Source organism: Heteronotia binoei, chromosome 3, assembly GCF_032191835.1.
Source record: "Heteronotia binoei isolate CCM8104 ecotype False Entrance Well chromosome 3, APGP_CSIRO_Hbin_v1, whole genome shotgun sequence".
Classification (NCBI taxonomy): Eukaryota; Metazoa; Chordata; class Lepidosauria; order Squamata; family Gekkonidae; genus Heteronotia; species Heteronotia binoei.
The window spans coordinates 103,487,444-103,508,031 of record NC_083225.1 but is presented as its reverse complement, the minus strand read 5'-3'; the positions used below and the strand labels follow the sequence as shown (position 1 = coordinate 103,508,031).

Below are 20,588 nucleotides of genomic sequence, written 5' to 3'. Positions count from 1 at the left end.
TTAAAGATGGGGGTGACATTTGCTACCTTCCAGTCCTCAGGAATGGAGGCAGATTTCAATGAAAGATTACATATTTTTGTCAAAGTTCAACTTGGAGTTCTTTCAGAACTCTTGGATGTATGCCATCCGGACCTGGTGACTTATTAGTTTTTAATTCGTCTATCAGTTGTAGGACCTCCTCTCTTGTCACCTCAATCTGACTCAGGTCTTTCAACACCCCTTCCAATATAAGCGGTTCTGGAGCAGGCATACACTTCTCATCTTCCACAGTGAAGATGGAGGTAAAAAATGCATTCAGCTTCTCAGCCATTTCCCTATCCTCCTTCAGTAATCCTTTTACCCCTTGGCCATCCAAGGGCCCCACTGCCTCCCTGGCTGGTTTCCTGCTTCTAATATATTTGAAGACATTTTTGTTGGTCTTTATGTTTTTTGCAATATGCTCCTCGTAGTTCCTTTTTGTCTACCTGATCACAGTCTAGCATTTGATTTGCCACTGCCTGTGTTCCCTTTTATTCTCACTTGGACTAGCGTTCCACCGCTTAAATGAGTCCTTCTTACCTTTTACAGCTTCCATTACTTTGTTAACCATGCAGGACTTCTCTTATACCTGTTTGTGTCTTTCCTAACTTGTGGTGAGCTTCTAGGATTGTAGTTTTAAATAGCCTCCAAGCCTTCCCCAAGGGTTTTGACTGTATTTACCTTTCCTTTCAGTTTCCTCTTCACATGCCTCCTCATCTCAGAGAATTTATCCCTTTTAAAGTTAAACGTGGTTGTGCTGATCTTTTGGGACAACTCTCTATTTATACAAATGGTGAAATCAATAACATTATGGTCACTGCTCCCAAGTGGTGCGATCACTTTTACATCTCTCACCAAGTCTTGGGCATTACTTAGGACCAAATCCAGGATCACCCCACCCCTGGTAGGTTCAGAGATCATCTGTTCCATAGCACAGTCATTGAGAGCATCTAAAAAACTCAATCTCTTTCTCTCGACCAGAACATATATTGACCCAATCAATCTGCGGGTAGTTAAAATCACCTATGATGACACAGTTTTTACATCTAGCCACTATCTTTAAGCCTTCCATCATATTATAGTTGTCCTCTACCTTTTGATTTGGTGGGCAATAACAACTCCCATAGTTAAATTTCCTTTTGGGCCCTCTATTTCAACCCAAAGCATTTCTAGAAGGGAATCTAATTCTCTGACCTAAGTCTTACTAGACCGTATGCCCTCTCTGACATACAGAGCCACCCCACCTCCAACCCTTCCCTCCCTATCCTTCCGATATATCTTATATCCAGGAATCACCGTGTCCCACTGATTCTCCTCATTCCACCAAGTTTCTGAAATTCCCACAATGTCTATGTTTTCTCTCAACACTAAACATTCCAATTCACCAATTTAACTTTGAACATTTCTAGCATTTGTGTACAAACATCTATAATTTCCCAGGCAAGCTAGGCCCGCCACCTTCCTCCTGCCGCCTCGAGACTCTGGCAGGCAGTCCATTTTGTTTGTCACCATCTCAGTGGACAACTCTGATCTATTACCCGGTAGAAAAGTAACAGCTAACCCTTCATCTCTTTGAGATGAGTCCTCCTGAACCAGAGACATTTCATCTCCTGTCAGCTTTCCCCCAAGATTTAGTTTAAAAACTGCTCTGCCACCTTTTTGATTTTAAGCGCCAGCAGCCTGGTTCCATCTGCGGACAAGTGGAAACCGTCTTTTTTGTACAGCTCCCACTTGTTCCAGAAAGCATCCCAGCGCCTAACAAACTTAAACCCTTCCTCCTTACACCATCGTCTCATCCACACATTGAAACTTCTAATTTGTGCCTGTCTTTCCAGCCCTGCACGTGGAACAGGTAACACTTCTGAGAAGGCTACCTTGGCGATCCTGGCCTTTAGTCTCCTGCCTAGCAGCCTATATTTTTCCTCCAGGACCTCACGACTGCATTTCCCCACATCGTTGGTGCCAACATGCACCACGACCACTAACTCCTCCCCAGCATTGTCTATTAGCCTATCTACTACACACATAATGTCTGCTACCTTCGCACCAGGCAGGCAAGTCACCATACGGTCAGTACGCGGTTTTGCCATCCAGATGTCTACTTGCCTAAGGATCAAATCACCAACTACCAAGACCCCCTTTCTCCCTGCCCAGGGATGGTTCCTTGGCGCAAAAGGATTCCCGTTCACCAACTGAAGAAGAGGTCCCTTCTGAGGGCGCATTCCCCTTATCCTCAGCTCTGTGCCCTGTTCCCTCTCAACCCTTATGCTCCCTGGTAGCAACAGGGCTGCCACGTTCAGAGCGGGGCTCATCTAACACGTCCCCAAGAGTCTTCTCCTAACTGACTGTCTCTGCTTCTCCAGGTCAGTCACCTCAGCCTCAAGGGTATGAGCTCATTCCCTGAGAACCAGGAGCTCCTTGCATTGAGCACTCACCCAAGACTTCTGTCCTGTGGGCAGATAGTCATACATGTGACACTCAGTGCAAAACACTGGAAAGCCCCCACCCCCCTGTGGCATTCTACCTTCATGATAGCTTTTTAAAAATATACAGTCCCCTTTTAAACCCTGTTTGTTTATGTGGCTCCCCACCTGGAGAGTCTACTTACCTTATTGGGAACACAAGGAATCTGGGTTCCTGGTCCTTATACAGCCCCCAGGCTAAGAGACACAGGCCAAGAGCCCTTTAGCTCTCTGGCAAGGCGCAGCTTAATAATACAAAGAGGGTGGGGAACACAGCCACTCCTAATCAATCAACAACAATCACCTTCACCTTCAGCCCTTCACCGAACTCAGAAGTTTTCAGCAACTCCCTCAGCTGCTAAGCCACAAACCTCATGCTTGTAGCACTTCTCTGCTCTATCCCAGAGCTCTCTGCAATGAACTCGGCACTTCTCCTTATTAAATTGCATCTTGTTCATATCCGCCCACTTTTCCAGCATGTTCAAATCTTGCTGAATTCTATATCTATCTTCTGGTGTGTTCACTGCCTCTCCTAGTTTGGTGTCATCTGCAAATTTAATGAGTACCCCTCCACACCCTTGAGATAACTGATAAAAAAATATTGAAAAGAAATGGGCCCAGATCCAAGCCCTGTGGAACCCCCCCTAGACACTTCCCTCTTTCAGTGCAGTTCTCCAACCAGTTCCCCGTCTACCTAACTATCCTAGAGTCCAGTCCACAATCCTCTAGCTTAACCATTAGAACATCATGGGAAACTCTGTCAAAAGATTTACTGAAATCCAGGTAAACAACATCAACAGCATTCCCTTGACCCAGAAAGCTCATTTCTTGATCAAAGAAGGAAATGAAGTTGGTCTGGCAGGACCTGTTGGGGACAAATCTGAGCTGATTTCCTCAGATCACCAAGCTGTCCTTTAGATCGGGGTCCTCGACCCCTGGGCCGCAGAAAGGTACCAATCTGTGGCCTATTAGCAACTGTGCTGCCCCCCCACGGCGCCTCCCCCTCCTCCGTTTTCATCATTTTAAGGCCAGGCAAGGTGAAGTGCCTCCCTCGCCCTTTAAAGGCTTACCCCACCCCCAGCTCAGGAAGTGGGGAGGAGGCAAGGGCACTGCTGCTTTTTCAGTGGGTTGCTCGTTGCTGCGGTTTTCCCGACTGATCAGCTGATTGGCAGGGGGGTCAGCCTTTAAAGGGCCCGGGAAGCGCTTTGCTGCCCCTTCCCTGGCCTTAAAATGGTGAAAACGGAGGGAGGAGGAGGCGCAAAGGGGGGAGGCCAAAGTCAGTGCCCCCACCCTGCTGGCCCTGGGGCCGGTCCCTGGTGCTAAAAAGGCTGGGGGCCACTGCTTTAGATGCTTGCAGATCAATCCCTTTCAAATCTGCTCCAGTATGTTCCCTAGGACAGAGGTCAGACTGCCTGGCCTGTAATTTCCTGGGTCATTTCTATTCCCTTTTTTGATCATCTATGTTATGTGATGATGGCTGGGTTAGTAACTAGGCAGGATGCAAAACACGAGCGAAAAGACTGTAACCCCAGTGCTGCATGTAAATTAGTTACAGTTAGTAATTTTAAGAACAATTAAAATTATACAATAAAGGCATAATTAATAAAATTGAAAAAACCCTGAATTTTATGAAAATTAGACATACATTGCAAAATCCCCCCCCCCCCCCCAGTTTTTATCCTTGGGGAAATCTGCTAACATGCTGCCCCTCTTTCTATCCAGACTCAGTTGTGCAGCTATTGTGTGAGATGAAAACCGGAGAGTTCTTGCAATGACTTGAAAGGTCGACCCTCTCCTTTTACCTCTCATTTAGTTCTTCAGAGTTGTTGTTTTCGGACCAAGCCAGTCTCTTCCTTACAAGGAGACTGTATCAGGGAGTACAGGTAAGAAGTCTCAGCAGGGATAATTCCCCCCCCACAAGGGCTTCCAGTGGAAAAACTAGGAAATTTTGGTTAAAAAATTCTTATTAAAGTTCTTTTTGAATGAGCAAAATGTTTTTGTAAACAATAGGGAAGAGGCAATGGTTCAGTGGTAAAGCACCTGCTTGGCATGCAGAAGGGCCCTGATTCAATCCTCAGAATCTCCTATTAAAGGGATTAGGTGGTAGGTAATGTGAAAGACCTCTACCCAAAATTCTGGAAAGCTGCTGCGAGTCTGAGTAGACAGTACTTACCTTAATTAGCTAGGACTACTTTTTTATAGTCAATATGGCACATTTTCTTGGCCCCTAGAAGAGACCCTTTATAAATCTGGAGACAAAGAACTAGATACCTTGTACTGTCCCAGGAGGTTTGTATTCACTTTTTATTTTCTCATGATGTGTTAGACATTATTTGGATTCAATAAAAACGTTAATTCATTTTTAACAAAAACATTTTGGAGGGTGCTTGGCAATTACTTTCACTTTTAACTGCTACCACTTATTGTTCTATTTATGTACTGACTGGTGGTATTTACAGGCTGCTTTTTTGTCTTCTACTTTAATTATTCTCTGTGGAACTCACAAAAAGCATCTTTTTATGTTATTCGTTTTTATTTTGTAATTTTACTGCATCAAACTAATTTGTTACAAGGGCCGGACTTTGTAGGGCTGGGCCATGCGTGTCATAAAATGTAATGCCAGGTAGCAGAGATATAAACTTTATAAAGGATACAGACAAACATAATTAAAGTTATTATTTTTTACTTAAATACAAACTTGCTTAAAACTCTTGCAATATTTTGTTTGCAATGGAAAGCTGGCAGAATAGTGGGATTTGGCAATGCAATTTTAAAAATGAAACATGAAGAAAAGGCACAAGGATCACAAATATAAAATGTACAAAGGCACAAGGATCACAAAATATAAAATGCTATGAGCCTAAGAAAACATGAAATGGCTGGGCATTGCAAGCTTCTCCCACTGCCCCCAGGTCTACTCAGATTGGCAATGGCTCTGTTGTGTAATATTACCCTTTGGCTGTGAGTTCCAAGGTTAGAGTACCCACTAGGCACCAGCTCTCAGATCCATTCTTCAAAGAAAAGTTGGCTCAAAGCATCAATCCTTTATTCGCAAGGAGACCAGCAAGCAACAGCTTCAACTGGCCATACAAATGCTGGAAAGTGAAACTACTGGAACTCCACTCTATTGAAATACATTGCAGAACAAAGTTGCAAGGAAAATGTGGAATGGGTTTTCCATTATGGTCTCTGGGTTATTTAGCAGTCTACATGGGTGCAAAGACCTTAATGGAAAAGCCATTCCACATTTTCTCTGCAGCTTTGCAAGCCCAGAAGAGCTTCCTGCTGAAGCAGGCAAAGACCAAGCAGAAAGAGCTGGGAACTTCAGCAGCCTCAGAGCTTCAAAGGATGGGGGCGGGGAGAAGGGGAGAAAAGAGCCATGGGCCTGATTAAAGCCCTAGGCAGACTTGACACCCCTGTACACTTTTTTCCTAGTTGCTAGCAAGTTTATGTATTTATATATGTATATTCTGCTCTTCTTCTCAATGGGACCTCAAAGTGGCTTACAGCACTGTCTAAAATAAAAATCCGATATTCAGAACCACATTACATAAAACAGACATGTAAACTAAAGTAAAAGTTCATTGATATGAATGGAAAGTTTTGAGTAAATTCCTGAATCGTTTTGCATTATTTTGTATTGTTTTTATTATCTGGAGTGAACTATTCATATTTGTTCCAGAAAGAAAAAGCAAACTTCTAATTTGAAATAGTGTCATTTCCTTCATATATAAAAGGTTTCTACAGTGGTAACCAAGGATAAGGACCACATTCTTCTTTTCAGACAAACAGCTTTTTTAAAACAACTTTCATTTTATTAGCTCATTCCAATACCAAGATCTGATCAGACTTAAAATGATTTTATTGATACAGGCAGTACTGAATAATTGTGTTTGAGGGGCCTAAAGGACCACCACAACAGCAGGTGGTAATGAAGTCTTATGCTCTGTCTCATTTCTATGTTTGAAATTGTAGACCTCTAAGACATTAAGCTTGGCTACTGAAAACTACAAATATTACAGCTGGTTGCATTTTTCATTCGGAATAACACATAATATCAGTGGAAATGCTTAAATTTGGAGGTCCAAGCCAAAATTTCATCAGTACAGATTTCATCAGCTGTGATGGGAAACACATATACTTTTAAGGAGAGTATGCAGAGAAAGCATACACATTCATGCAGTTTCTGGATCTAAGATAGGGTAGATGCAACAACATAGAGATGAAAATGGGAAGCACTTGTCTGCATTAACAATCAGTACTCATTTGTTCATCCTTCAATGAAGGGTGGCCTGATCAATACAGGGCCTCCCTTCTGCAGCAAAGAAAGGATGCTAGGGTCTATGAACTTACCTTGCAATATTGCAGAATCAATCACTGCTGGCAATTTACACTAGTAGTAAAGGAATACGTCAAATGCAAGTGTTTGACAAGGTTTATATTATGTTCACTATTCCCATAAGGATAGCATGACTTCATAAATGTAGAACTGAACAATTCAAATATCACAATCACACTATTTAACATATTTAAATCCCATCTTGTCTCCTTAGACTGAAGGAGGCTAAAAAAGGAAAAATATAAAAAGTTTCACATTAACACAGACCTAATATAAAGAAGAAAAAGTAAAATGAAGCTTTCAGCTACTGATCTTAGCTGAAAGACACTGGGAAGAATCAGAAGCAATGATACAAAAACCAGTAATATGGTATAAGCCATGTTTACAAATTCAATTTTTTTTAAAAAAAGATTACCAACAGTAACAAGTCAGCTTTCAAAAAAACCAGAAAACTGATTTTCTATTGTCTTCCTGCTTACTATATTTTATTCAACAACTCAAGCTTAAAGCTCATCAAGCTTCAAGATCAATTCAGAAACAATGCTTAAGTATTACATTTTCAGAAGCAATGGTAGGAATAAATTTGAGATTTAATTTATAAAAAAAAGGTACTGATGCAAGAAATCTAGATGTGGTTTACATCAAGAATATCATGCAGATCAGTACTGATTTACATAACTTTCCCAGTAAATCTGAGATCAGCAAATATTCCTAATTGATACATGTGGCTAGCAGATCTATAATTTTCACCTATCTTGAAGGACAGGAGTACAAACTCAAATATTAGGACTTATGAAATGCCAAGCACCGTCACCATGGCACCTAAAATAATAATCATGGAAGCTAATATTTTTAGCAATTATTTCATTGTAATGCACCAGCAAGTCTCAGAGGAAGTGCAGAGGTTTGGGTCCAACCAATTTGTCCGCTAAAATTGCTTTATTCTGTAAAATGTGCCCTTTGATGCACCTTATTTTGTTCTAGGTTTGCTAATATTATTGTATTGCTTTAAAATTTAAATTGTAGGTTTTTAATTGTTGTTCAGTTTATGTTGTGATCCACCCTGAGCCTGCTAAATAAATAAATAGTGGGAAATGGAGGAAGCTGTCCCCTTTGATTATCAAAATGCCTGTGTTTAGGATCACAGGACCTGAAAGGGCAAAAGCCTTGTGGAAAAGCAGCTGTAATAAAGAAGTAAATTGGCAGAGAACAGACAAAACAACTGGGAAGATCCAACACAAAGCTCATGTATTATTTCATATCACAATATTTGTAGTATGACAAAGTACATTAAGATCTTGTCATTGCTTGCTTATACATAAACTTAATTTTAGACCAAAGATTTCAGGTTTTCACAGCTTGTAAAATTAATTAGGGTTTGTAGAATCTTTCGGGCTCAAGTGCCGTGTTCTACTGGAGAAAGTTTTCCTTCCAGACATTTTGTTCTCAGCTGCGGAGAACATCCTCAGTGGCGTTGCAGCCGGAGCAGGCGCTCTGACCTTCTTGGCTGCTGGAGAGCTGCTATTTCTAGGCTGGAGGGGGTGTGATGAAAGGGCAATTGGTTTGTGGATGTGCCCATTGTTTGGTGGGGCTTCCTGGAAGGGTAGTGATAAGGAAACTGGCTGTTGAATGTCACATTCAACGGCCAGTTTCCTTATCACTACCCTTCCAGGAAGCCCCACCAAACAATGGGCACATCCACAAACCAATTGCCCTTTCATCACACCCCCTCCAGCCTAGAAATAGCAGCTCTCCAGCAGCCCTGGCCCCACTCAATGCACAGCAGCCAAGAAGGTCAGAGCGCCTACTCCGGCTGCAACGCCACTGAGGATGTTCTCCGCAGCTGAGAATGAAACGTCTGGAAGGAAAACTTTCTCCAGTAGACCACGGCACTTGAGCTCGAAAGATTCTACAAACCCTAATTAATTTTAGACCATTCAAGAGTGATGGATGAATTCATTTCTCAGTGAGTAACTTTCTAGACTGGCTCTACTATTCAATTAAATGGAACTTATAAAGAAGTCAAGCTAGCGTTAGACACTGCTGTCATGATGACAACCAATGTTACCCTTATGTTTCTCACTATATCACTTTTGCCACATCTTTAATAAAATTACAATAAATTGTGATGGAGTCAGGATTCAGTTTTATGGCAGCAACCATTTAAAAAACCAGTCATTAAAATACAAACAACTGGAGGCCAAAAAATCTGGAAGCCAAGCAGCAATATCTGATATAAAATCAATAGGCATAAAATGCACTATTAAGAGTTATACAGCACCTCAATTTGTTTTTATAGTTTTATGTGTTATATTAACGTATTGATATGTTACAGAATTCAATGACTACTGGTTTTTAAATAACTTTTATGAATATGTAAGCCACCCAGAGCCTGCTTCAGCAAGGAGGGCAGGATATAAATTGAGTAAATAAAATAAAAAATAAATTTTAAAAAATCATCTAGCTCCTAGAGCCAAAGATGATTTGTCAAGGCTTTGGGTCATGGCAGATCTTGACTATAGCAAAGAGGGCCACCATATCAGATCACCTATCTTCCCCAGAAGGCTCTAGGTAGAATTAAAACAGCATTAAGAAAAACCTACTTCTATCTTGCTCTCAAGCCTCTTTTCCTCTCCCTCAAAATCCAAAAAAACAAAGCATAATCCATGCAATGCCATTTACACTAGGACAACCAAAATGACACAAAACAATTGCCCAAAACTCTTCATCAGGTAGGATGCTAACAGATATAAAAAGAGGTGAGGGACAAGAAAAAAAATATTTTTCAGAGTTTCTGAGAACAAGACAAATAATGTCTCTCCACTCAAATGACAAAGGCCAGTAATTTTTCTTTGTACACCCCTGAGACTCAGTGAGATTCACAGATCTCTTGTAACCACTTGATAATCACTGTAATTTCAGAAACAACATAATGCAAAACTACCCAATATGGTTTTCAACTGACTTTGTGCCTCATGCATCACTTTACATACTTTGTCTTTTTTTATATGTCCTCATCATATTGGGGGGGGGGGGGAGACACAACATAAGGACTTTAAATCAATGGAAGTTTTGCACTTCACTCAAGCCACTTTCTCCTTGTGACTGGGACAAGCAGACAGAAGTGTAGCTCCCCTGCCCCTGAACTTTTTCATCTTCAAAGTTTCACATTAGCCTGCTATAGGGCACTGCTATTGTCTCGCTGTGAAATTCACATCCACAAGCAATGTGAGTTCAAAAGTGGAGCCAACAACTGGCTACATAGGACATTTTAAGAAGAAAGCACAGAGAGAAAAGGCAGCTGCCACTTTTAACCACTTGGCTTTGGGACATAAGGAGGGAAAACCTTCCCACTAAACATCCAATTGAGTCTGGGAGGCACGAACTTCCCACTAAACATCCAATTCAATGGCCTCATGCAATCATTCAACACACACAACGATTTTGTAACATGTACAGAAGCCCTAATGCCTGTGAACTGCATATGGTGAACACAGCTAAGGCTTCCCTGTTCCTCAAATACCTTTTCCCCAAGATAATGTAATATATTGCCCTTGAAGCTAGAAATCTGGCAGGAACAGACCAAAGGAAAACATAACAGCATAAACCACAATGGTGTCTGGAGAAATCTTCCATCTGCTGTACACTCATGCTGCAAAAAAATAAATAATAACCATAATGGCAAAAAATGCAGCATTTCTTTTGGCTTGTTCTGACCTTTTATGACCAGATGCAACAACAGTATTTTCTCCATCACCTCTCCCTCCAAATACACACTTTAATTTGCATATTTAAAAGCTCTTCCACCCTTTCCTGTGATGTACTGAATTTGCTACTAGAATCCTCTTAAAGATTTGAATCACAAATTTCTAGTTGATTTTTGAAATATGAGTTGGCAAATCTTTATCTTCTGCTAATACTTTCATGGGGGAAACTTTAAAATATTTTACCAAATAGTTATTGACTATTCAAATTAGCTAGTTTTACTACCAAAAAAATCTGGGATTTTTTTAGGAAGTGCCATTTAAAAAAAAAAAAAGTTACATTTCACATAAATGTTTTACATCCCAACAAGTACTATTAGCAGCCTTGTGATTACCCAAACACAGGGAGCTTTGACTCTTGAAAGCTGAAAATGTTGTTGGTCTATAAATGTACAACTAGACTCAAAATCTAGTCCTTCAGCTGTAGACCAACAAGGCTGCCCTCTGAAACTCCCAAATCTCCCAGATCATTATTTAAAAATTACTACTCTAAATACTTCAGAAACACTGGGAGTATTCCAAAGGAAGTCTACTTGGAAGTAAACCCCATTTTATTCAAGGGAATTTACTGTCATGAAAACTCTCACTGGGACTCAAGGTGGATTACACAAAATGAGTTAAGGATGGAACATTCAGTAAGCAATATAATAGGAGTAGGCTTGTATAAATCATCCATTGTCCATCACAATTCAACAGTGACTGAAGCAGAGGTTGAACACATTTTTATTTCAGCTTTACAAATAACTACACAAAAGACCAGGCTGCCTTTAAATATATAACCATTATTTGTAGCCTTAAAGGGGGTGGGGGGAGAAAAAGTACTTTCCCACAGACTCAATTACTATACAAGCAACCAGATCAATAGGTATTAAAATCCTGAATTATGAGTGTTTGTATAACAGGAATGTATTGAATACTTTCAGTATAATATCAAACAGTGCTACAGTGCATCTACTTTAATAGGGATGACAAAATTTTCTGTGATTGGAAGCAGAATCACTGATTGGTATGATCAGCAATACTGTATTGGCAGCTATTGAACGAATACTCAATTAGAACAATCCTCCCCCAATCATAGATTGTCAGATAATTAGTTAACAGCTTGAGGAACAAGAATGACTAATTGTGGTAGTGATGAGTTGGAAACTGCAGTCTTGAGGAGGGGGAAGGGAACAAAGAGGAGAAGAGAACATGGTTCTCTTTTTACTAATTAAGATAGGTGGAAGTTCATGCATCCATTTCAGCATCAGTGGCCTTTTCTCTCAGCACAGCAAGCCTTCCTTTGATAAGTTCCCCAGAACCACCATCTGGATTACAGAAAAATGCCTTGTACCAGACAACAAAAGTGCCAGTGCTAGTCGAACACATCTTCAGAATCCAACCCAATATCACAACTCAATTAAAATTTCTTACAAGGATAGTACTACAAAGATGGACTCTTCCTCTTGCAGTCTTTAGGTGGATGGAAAATGGGATGGGAAGAACTCTTTCTTTCCCCTTTCCCATAAAAACAGCCTGCTCGCTCAGATCAGTGGTCCATCTAGTCCAATCACATAGCAACCAACCAGTTCCCCAGAAAGGCAAAACATGGCATACAGGTTCTGAGGACAGACCATCTTGTAAGACGGTCAGAATCAAATCAATTGCTGGACTGAGTGAGTCCCACTCCTTTCCTTCTACTCCATCTTACAAAGGCTTTCCCAGAGGTATTATTATTATTATAGATTATAATTGTTGATTGCTTCCTGGAAGCTAGTAAGGTGTCTATCACCCCTGTAGAATAACCGTTGCTCAATCTCCAGGCAGTCACCACCATTCCAAGATTAGGATGGCACACAGGACCCTGCTAAAGGACTCTGCTGGATACTGGAAAGGTCAGAAGCAGAGAAACCATTAGCTCCTTTAGTGCCGAGAACCATGGATGGTGAGGCCATAATGATGCCACTACAATCACATCTGCCTTCTTTTCCTTGATTTTTCTTATCATTTTGGAAATGACCGGCACAAGTTGGGAGGCATAGAGAAGTCCCTTTGGCCACTGCAATTTTAGGGATCTGCTGCTTCCACCTTGAGGTGCAGTTGGTGGTTACAGGGCAACGCAAACAATTCCACCAATGGAAGGCCCAGGCATGACATGATTAGTCTGAACAGATCTCTCTTGAGAGACTATTCTTCCTCTTGAATCAGGTCTCCCTGCTTAGCCAGCCTCTTGATGTGCTCCGCTCTTATTGAGGCTGTTCTCTGACCATCTCAGTTTCTTCATCACTTCTCTGCAAAGTTGTGACAACCTGGACCCTCCTTAGTTTGTTTAGATAAGCCTCGGTCGAGATGTTGTCTGTTCTTATTAGGATATGTTGCCCTGTTAACTGCAGGCTGAACTGGTATAAGGCTAGATGGATTGCTCTGAAGGTTGATGGGTAAAGAGCTCTCATTGTTGGTCTAGTGGCCCTGAACCAGTATCTTGTCTAACACCCCCCCCCCCCTCGCATCCAGCCAGGCTGGCATCCATTGAGATTTGTTTTGTTTATGGAATGTAGTATTTCTTCTCGTCATAGGTTGGATAGTCTTGTTCATCACCACATGCTTGATTTGACTGCTGATGGAATAGAGATGATAGGATTTTTTTCCTTCATAATCTAAAGCTAAAAACACCTGAGGAACAGTTGTAGAGGTCTTATATGAGAATATCCCCACTGGACCACATTGATGCTTGATGCCAGTAGGCCCAGTAGTTTGGCCAGCAACATCAGAGATGACAGGTTGCTTCGGATGACAGACTCTGCCAATTCATCTTCTTTGCTTTCTCCTCTATCAGAAATAGACAGTTGTTTCTGGTGCCGAGTGTGACTCCAAGGTGTTCTATTCTCTGCAATGGATGTAATGAACTTTTTTGCAGGTTGATGATGAATCTGTGTTCCTGTAAACAACAAATGGTTGTTTCTGCGTCATGCTGTAATTTTTCTCTGGAAGCTGATCTGTCCAAGTAAAGATGAATGCGAACACCTTGTTTTCTTACATGAACAACAAGATTGATCAAGACTTTTGAGAAGACTCTTGGAGCAGTGGACAGGCCAAATGGAAGTGCCCTGTACTGAAGGTGGAGATTTCCCACACAGAAACGAAGGAATCTTCTGTGTCGTGGAAAAAGTGGGACATGAGGGTATGCTTCTGTCAGGTCTATCAAAGTTATGTATTCCTCTGACTGAAGAGTTCTGGTTACTGATCCAGAGTTTCCATTCTGAAATAACTCAACCCGATGTAATTGAGGAACTTTATATCTAATACCATTCTCCAATCCATGTTCCTCTTTGGGACCACAAAGAAGATGGAATACACTTCCAGTCCCTTTTTTGCATGAGGAAGAAGCTCTACTGTGCATATCTTGATCAAATGTTGAATAGCTTTGACTATTATACTCAGTTTTGCTTACTTTTGTAGATGGGGGATCTCAAGAAACATTCCAGTGGGTTTCTGGAGAACTCTGTGGTGCAACCCTGAGATATATCTAATCTCCACGCATTTGCCTGAGAAGCTAGCCAGGCTTCCTTGAAATAAGTGAGCCAACCCTCCTCTGTAACCTGTAGCCAGTAATGCTTTTCGTGGGTTTGCTATCACGCTGTGCTGTTATTTCTGTTGTTTATTGAACCTGGTGCTAAATGCGCCTCTCTGAAAAGACTGACGTGAATTTCCCACCTTGGTCTTTAGGCATCTTGCCTATACATATGCAATGTGTTGGGCATGAAAGGAATGGCTGCTGAAAGATCTTCTGTTGGTACACCTAAGTGACTTGGGCACAACCTTTTTCTTATCCTTAGTCTGTCTCAATTAAGATTTTATCCACAGCATCTCTGAAGTGCCTTGAAAAGCATAAGCCATCACTATATATTTAGATAGGTCTGCTTGCCACACACGTAATCAGACAATTCTTTGTGCTGCCACTGAAAAAACTAAGACGCTTGAAAAGAAAGTTAATGCATCACGAGTTGCATCAGCTGTAAAAGAGCTAGTTTTAACTATTCTGTTAGTAACTTCTAGAAGCCAGTGACTGCTCTAAGGTGGTAACTGAATCATCTTTCTGGTCCAAACTATAGCAGCTCTAGAGACAATAGAAGTTACAGTGCTTTATTTGCTGTATCAGTGGATTCATGTGCTTTTTAAAAGCCGAACTCTGCTCTTTTGTCCAATGTATCCCAAACAGAGTTCTGGCTATCTTCAGATACCAGGCCAAATGACTGTAGAGCTGCTATAGGGGTGTCCTCCAAGGGGACCTGCAAGAGTTCATTGGCAAATATTGGTCACACATAGAAAATTTTCACAAAATCTGAAACCTGTCTGTTTGACATTGGTTCAGTCCATTCAGCCTTAGGTTGCCTTTCAAAAAACTCAGGGGAAGGAAAAAAACTCTTAATAGGCTATGTATTTTGGAAATAACTCACCTCTGGGTCTGTTTTTAGCATCAGAACTTGACAACAAAGTGTGTTTTTTTCTAGGGGAATCCTGAAGTTCTAATGCTGAAAAGGTTTTGGCTAATAAATACTGATAATAGACTTAAAAGAAGCTAACAGATTGTTCAGGTACATTAATTCCCTCCTAATCTGATAAGAACTCTCCTTCTTCTGTCCTCCAGTTCACTATCTGAGGCTGCTTCTTCCTCACATTATGGCATCTCTATCCCTTTTCCTGTGAATGGTGGCTTTCTGGGCAGCTTTAGTTGGCCATCGAGTGCCCTTCCCAGGGGAACCAATATTATGACTGTGAGGGAAGCGGAAGGGGTGGAGGACTCAGAAGGTGTCCCCACTGGATCTCAGACCCTCTTTAAGGCAAAAATTAGAAACTTCCTCTCTCATGGTTTTTCCAAGCATTTCTATAAATTACGTATTTAGAGGTATGGACTTCAACTGGGGTCATTACCCATCTGGAGAGCCAAGCCCAGGTCCATCTCTGCCCAGGATAAGTTGGTTTCAGGTGCCCTGGAATCAGAGAGCCTTGGGGAGGATGTAAAATATCATCTTGCCCTAATAGGTCTTTTTCAAAACATTTGCTGCCATGTTGAATCAGGCTCAGAGATTCAAAGAGCAATAGCTGGCTTCAGAGAGTGGTGCTTTTAAGCCGTGGCTGTAGAGGGGTCTGTTGGCATGACATTAGTGAGCTGTTGATTGGGCATGCTGTCTCCTCCATGCTGTTTCCTCGTGCATCCAGCTCTACATCAACAGCTATGGCTGCCACTATCCTTTCCTGCAAGGAGTAGAAGCTAGGCTCCACAGGAGTGAGAACAGAAGAAAAGGTGTAGTAGAATCAGAATAACAGTAGACAAGTGTGAAAAATTAGACTTAGAAAAGAGAAAGAAGAGATAATTAAGCAAATAGAAGAAAAGGAAAAGACACAGCCTCCTTTGTAGCTGCTCCCTGTTGATGCAGGAAAAGAACTGAGGAGGTGACTCCCATGTCACTAACGTGCCACCATTTAATCTATACATTAAGAGCAAACTGTACAATTTCTCAGGCCGGAAAATCTACCTTGCATTTAAGTTTATATGTAAAAAGCTAAATTATCATTTTTCGACTAGGCATAATTATCATAGGGGCAAACCCCTGCTCCACTCACTTCACTCTCCGACTAGTATATGCAAGATATCTTCCACTGAAATTTTGCAGGTACTGGCAGTCATGGTGTATCGCTGATTTCCCCTCAGCCAAAAAACCCCCCAACTAAACAGCACAAACAACAAAGCACAATGGGGACTGGCCACAGTGCTAAGTTTTATTCTCCAGCTCAGGATGAGGACAGCATAATTTCTTTCTGCCAGAAGAAAATGCATACACAGAAGTAGCAACTATTCTGAAATTCAGCTGAACATCATTTGCACCTAATAACTGATATACCTCAAATCAATTGGTCAGAAGGTTCCCACCTTTCTATCATTCTGTAAAATATGTAAAACAGAGTTGTACAGCAGAGCATTTTTCTACAGGGCAGTAGCAGTCTTAATTATACTGTTTGCATTATTTTCTGCAATTTTTATTCTACTTTATCGTCTCTATTATAGTCTTCTAGTGAATTCTCTAATTTTGCGACCCAATTTTTTCCTGCATACTCTTTCTATTGCACTATATTAATTGTGTGATCTACCTCCTATGTAAGAAAGGTAGTCTATGAGTGAATGTAATTAATTAATTAATGCTGACTACTGAAGCTATATATCCCGGCATAACCAAGATACAAGACAGCAGTGCATAAGTGGCAGGTTTCATTGCTTAAAGCAAATTTCCTATCATCATAGGCAAATCTGACTGATGTAATGGAAGCACATTTATTTACTTTAATGCAAGTTAATAAACAATGCTTACAAAACTGCATTACAATCCTTTTAGCAACAGCAGCAAAATACACACAACAATCCATACATCCCATATATGCTAATATATGATAAATCCTCAGTTGAAAATCAAACACTGTTCAGTATTTCAACACTACTGATTACTCCAAACGCCATCCTCAAAGGTTGTCTGATTCAGAGCTCCTTACCTTAAGTAAAATTTAAAACAAAATAACTTGTTTAACTGGAGAATACTGTGATTCCAGTGCACAAGCAGCTGAAATGAGCTATACACAGCTTTCCAATCAAATGTCATTTGCAAGAAAAAAAGCCATATTTTTGCAAAGTGAGATTTTTTTTTCTAGGAAGCTTTGATACAACACAGCTTTTGGGAATATTTTATACATTCTAACTGTAAACTACACAAACAAAATATACCACTCATGTTAAGTTTCAAAAGAATCATTCTACACTTCCAGACACTTGGGAGTTCTTCCAACAATCATTTACGATTACCAAGTTATTTTCCATATAACAAGTTGCTATAGTGACAGTGCTTGAAAGTCAAATCTTGGTAAGTCTTGTAAGATCAAACACCTTTCCTTCCCACCAACCGCAACTGGGGTTTCAAAAGCCTTCCAATATTCCTCTAATGCCTCCCCAAATCTGTATCTCCTATCGAGAGTTACTCTCGTCTACTTTCTACAATGCAAAATGGACAGCAAAAACTAAACAGCTTTGAAATACCATAGATATAGACAACTGAGGCCGGCAATAAAATATCCTTAAAATGTCCTATCTTCACGTGCCTTCCTCAAAACTGCAAGAAAAAGCAACTACTTCCTCCTCTTCTCTCCCCCCCCCCCCGCCCTCCAGGCACTTCCCACCGAAGAGCGCGCGCTCACTCATACCCACACACACAATGTAAAGGCCTATTCCGCTAGCTGGCGCGCAGCAACACACAAACTTCTACTCCCTTCCCTCCCTGCGCTTGAAAGCTGATCTGCAGCGGCCACCCCGGCCCCATCCTACGAGAGGGAAAGGAACAGCCTGGCTTGGCCGTACAGTTCTTAGGCCGCTCAGGCGAAAGGTGACGAGCTATTCCGCCGTGAGAGGAACAGGGCCTGAGGTCGGCCCCGAGGGGCCCAAGAAGCAGCGCTGCCACCACCAACACACCGGGCCCAGCGCAGGAGCAGCCGCGGCGCACGGAGGGACCTGGGAGGGGGTCTTCTATTGGGATCTGTGTCTCAGCCTATCGCTGTTCTGCCCCCTCATTGCTCCAGATCCACGAGGGGCCGTCCCCTCCCCCGACCGGTCCTCAGCCACCACCAAATGGGCCTAGTGTGGCCCGGCTTTCCCGCCCCGCGCTCCTTCCCACCTCCTGGTTGAAAGCGTTCACGGCCTCCATGTTGTTGCTTAGCGGCCTGCGGCAGCGCGCGCAAAGGAGCCGGGAGGAGGTCGCGGGACGTCGCTTTCAACTGGGGCCCGCCTTCAGGGCCTTGGCGCTAACATGTCCGTTTGGCGGTGGCCCGCAGCGTCTCGCTTGCAGAGTCGCCGGGCAGACAGTCTCCCGCAGCGGGACAGCGGAGCCCACGCCGCGAACAGCACCTTGGGATACTGTAGTCCTCCCAGCGTCGCGCCACCCATAGGAGCAACGGTGAAAAGAGGAAGACAGCACGGCGGAAGTACCGCGTGATATGCTTGTTTCTCTATCCTCCGCCTACTTCCTCTCCTGAGGTTTCTTGATTCGTGTTTCTAGAAGGACTCCGAGTTCTTGGTTTTCGTTTCGTCCTTCTAATGCTGAATATAACAGGTCGAACCAAAAGCAGATTTGTCAGCCTGCAGTCTTGAAGCGCCTTTCTCCCGGGTTCAGAGGGCACATCAGTTTCAAATTAATACTGAGAAAAATCCAAAGATAAAATGTATTTATAGGATTTAATCGGCCTTGGTAAAATACCATTAAACATTTTGCAGGACTTGCTAAAACGAAAAAAAAAAAACATTTTTGCAGAACTAGAAAGTTTGGACGGTGTTTTGTGTCATACATTTTGGTTGGTCCTTGCAAAACATACAAAGATTTTATTCTGGGGGTTTTGTTTGGAATGCTGAAGATTTTTGGAGTTTTTTAAAAAAAAAAAAACACCTGAATTCAGTTGACAAAAAAGGACGTGGGAAAAGGCTGCTGTCCAGGTAATGTTCATAGAATCATAGCGTTGGAAGGGAATTCCAGGGTCATCTAGTCCAACCTGCTGCACAATGCACGAAACTCACAAATACCTTCCCCTAAATTCACTTCATTGCTGTCAGGTGGCCATCTAACCTCTGTTTAAACATCTCCAAGAAAAAATAGCCCACCACCTCCTGAGGAAGCCTGTTCCACTTAGGAACTGCTCGAACGGTCAGGAAGTTCTTCCTAATGTTCAACCAGAAACTTTTGATTTAATTTCAACCCAATGGTTCTGGTCCTACCTTCTAGGGCCACAAAACAATTCCACACCATCCTCTAGATGACAGCCCTTGAAATACTTGAAGATGGTGATTATATTCTCAGTTGCCTCCTCTCCATACTAAACGTGCCCAGCTCCTTCAACCTTTCTTCATAGGACTCCAGACCCCTCACCATCTTCGTTGCCCTCCTCTGCACCCGTTCCACCTTGTCCATTCTTAAAATGTGGTGCCCAAAACTGAACACATATTCCAGGTGAGGTCTTACCAGAGCAGAACAAAGCAATACCATCACATCACGTGATCTGGACACTACTTCTGTTGATACAGCCCAAAATTGCATTTGCCTTTTTAGCCACCGCATCACACTGTTGACTCATGTTCAGCATATGATCTACTAAGACCCTAGATCCTTTAAGCACATAATATTGCTAAGACAAGTCTCCCTCATCATATAACATGCATTGGTTTTTTCCTACCTAAATGCAGAACTTTACATTTATCCCTGTTAAAATTCATTTTATTGATTTTAGCCCAGTTTTCCAGCCTGTCAAGGTTATCCTGTATCCTGTTTCTGTCTTCTACTGCATTTGCAACCCCTCCCAATTTAGTATCATCTGCAAATTTAATAAGCATTCCCTCTATTCCTTCATCCAAGTCATTTATAAAGATGTTGAACAAAACAGGTCCCAGGACAGATCCTTGAGGCACTCCACTTGTCACTCCTCTCCAAGAGGATGAGGAACCATTCACAAGCACTCTTTGGTGCGATCTGTCAACTAGTTACAGATCCACCTAACGGTAACAGGATCCAAACCATATCTTACCAACTTGTGAACAAGGATGGTATGTGGAACCTTATCAAAAGCCTTACTGAAATCAAGATAAACGATGCCTACAGCATTCCCCTGATCCAGCAAGGTAGCCACTTTCTCAAAAAAAAAAGAGATCAGGTTAGTCTGACATGACTTGTTCTTGAGAAATCCATGCTGGCTCTTAGTAATCACAGCCATCCTTTCTAAATGTTCCAGGACTGACTTTGATTATTTGTTCTAAAACGTTTCCAGGTATAGACATCAAGCTGATGGATTGGTAGTTACCCGGATCCTCCTTTTTCCCCTTCTTGAAGATGGGGGCAACATTTGCCTGCCTCCAATCTTCTGGCACCTCTCCTGTTCTCCAAGAATTCTCAAAAATAATAGCCAGAGGCTCAGAAATTACATCCGCAAGCTCTTTTAGAACCC

General features: G+C 41.9%; 1 protein-coding gene across 2 annotated transcripts in view; it reads right to left on the bottom strand.

The window, feature by feature from the left end:
- The window catches only part of SCAF4 (SR-related CTD associated factor 4), a 99,701-nt gene extending 81,143 nt beyond the window's left edge, over nt 1-18,558 (bottom strand). For both annotated transcript variants that reach the window (XM_060234339.1, XM_060234340.1), the window contains exon 1: nt 18,278-18,558. In XM_060234339.1, the coding sequence (XP_060090322.1) occupies nt 18,278-18,307 (30 nt within the window). In that variant the 5' untranslated portion in view covers nt 18,308-18,558. The remainder of the gene's footprint in view (nt 1-18,277) is intronic.
- Nucleotides 18,559-20,588: the final 2,030 nt, after the last annotated feature.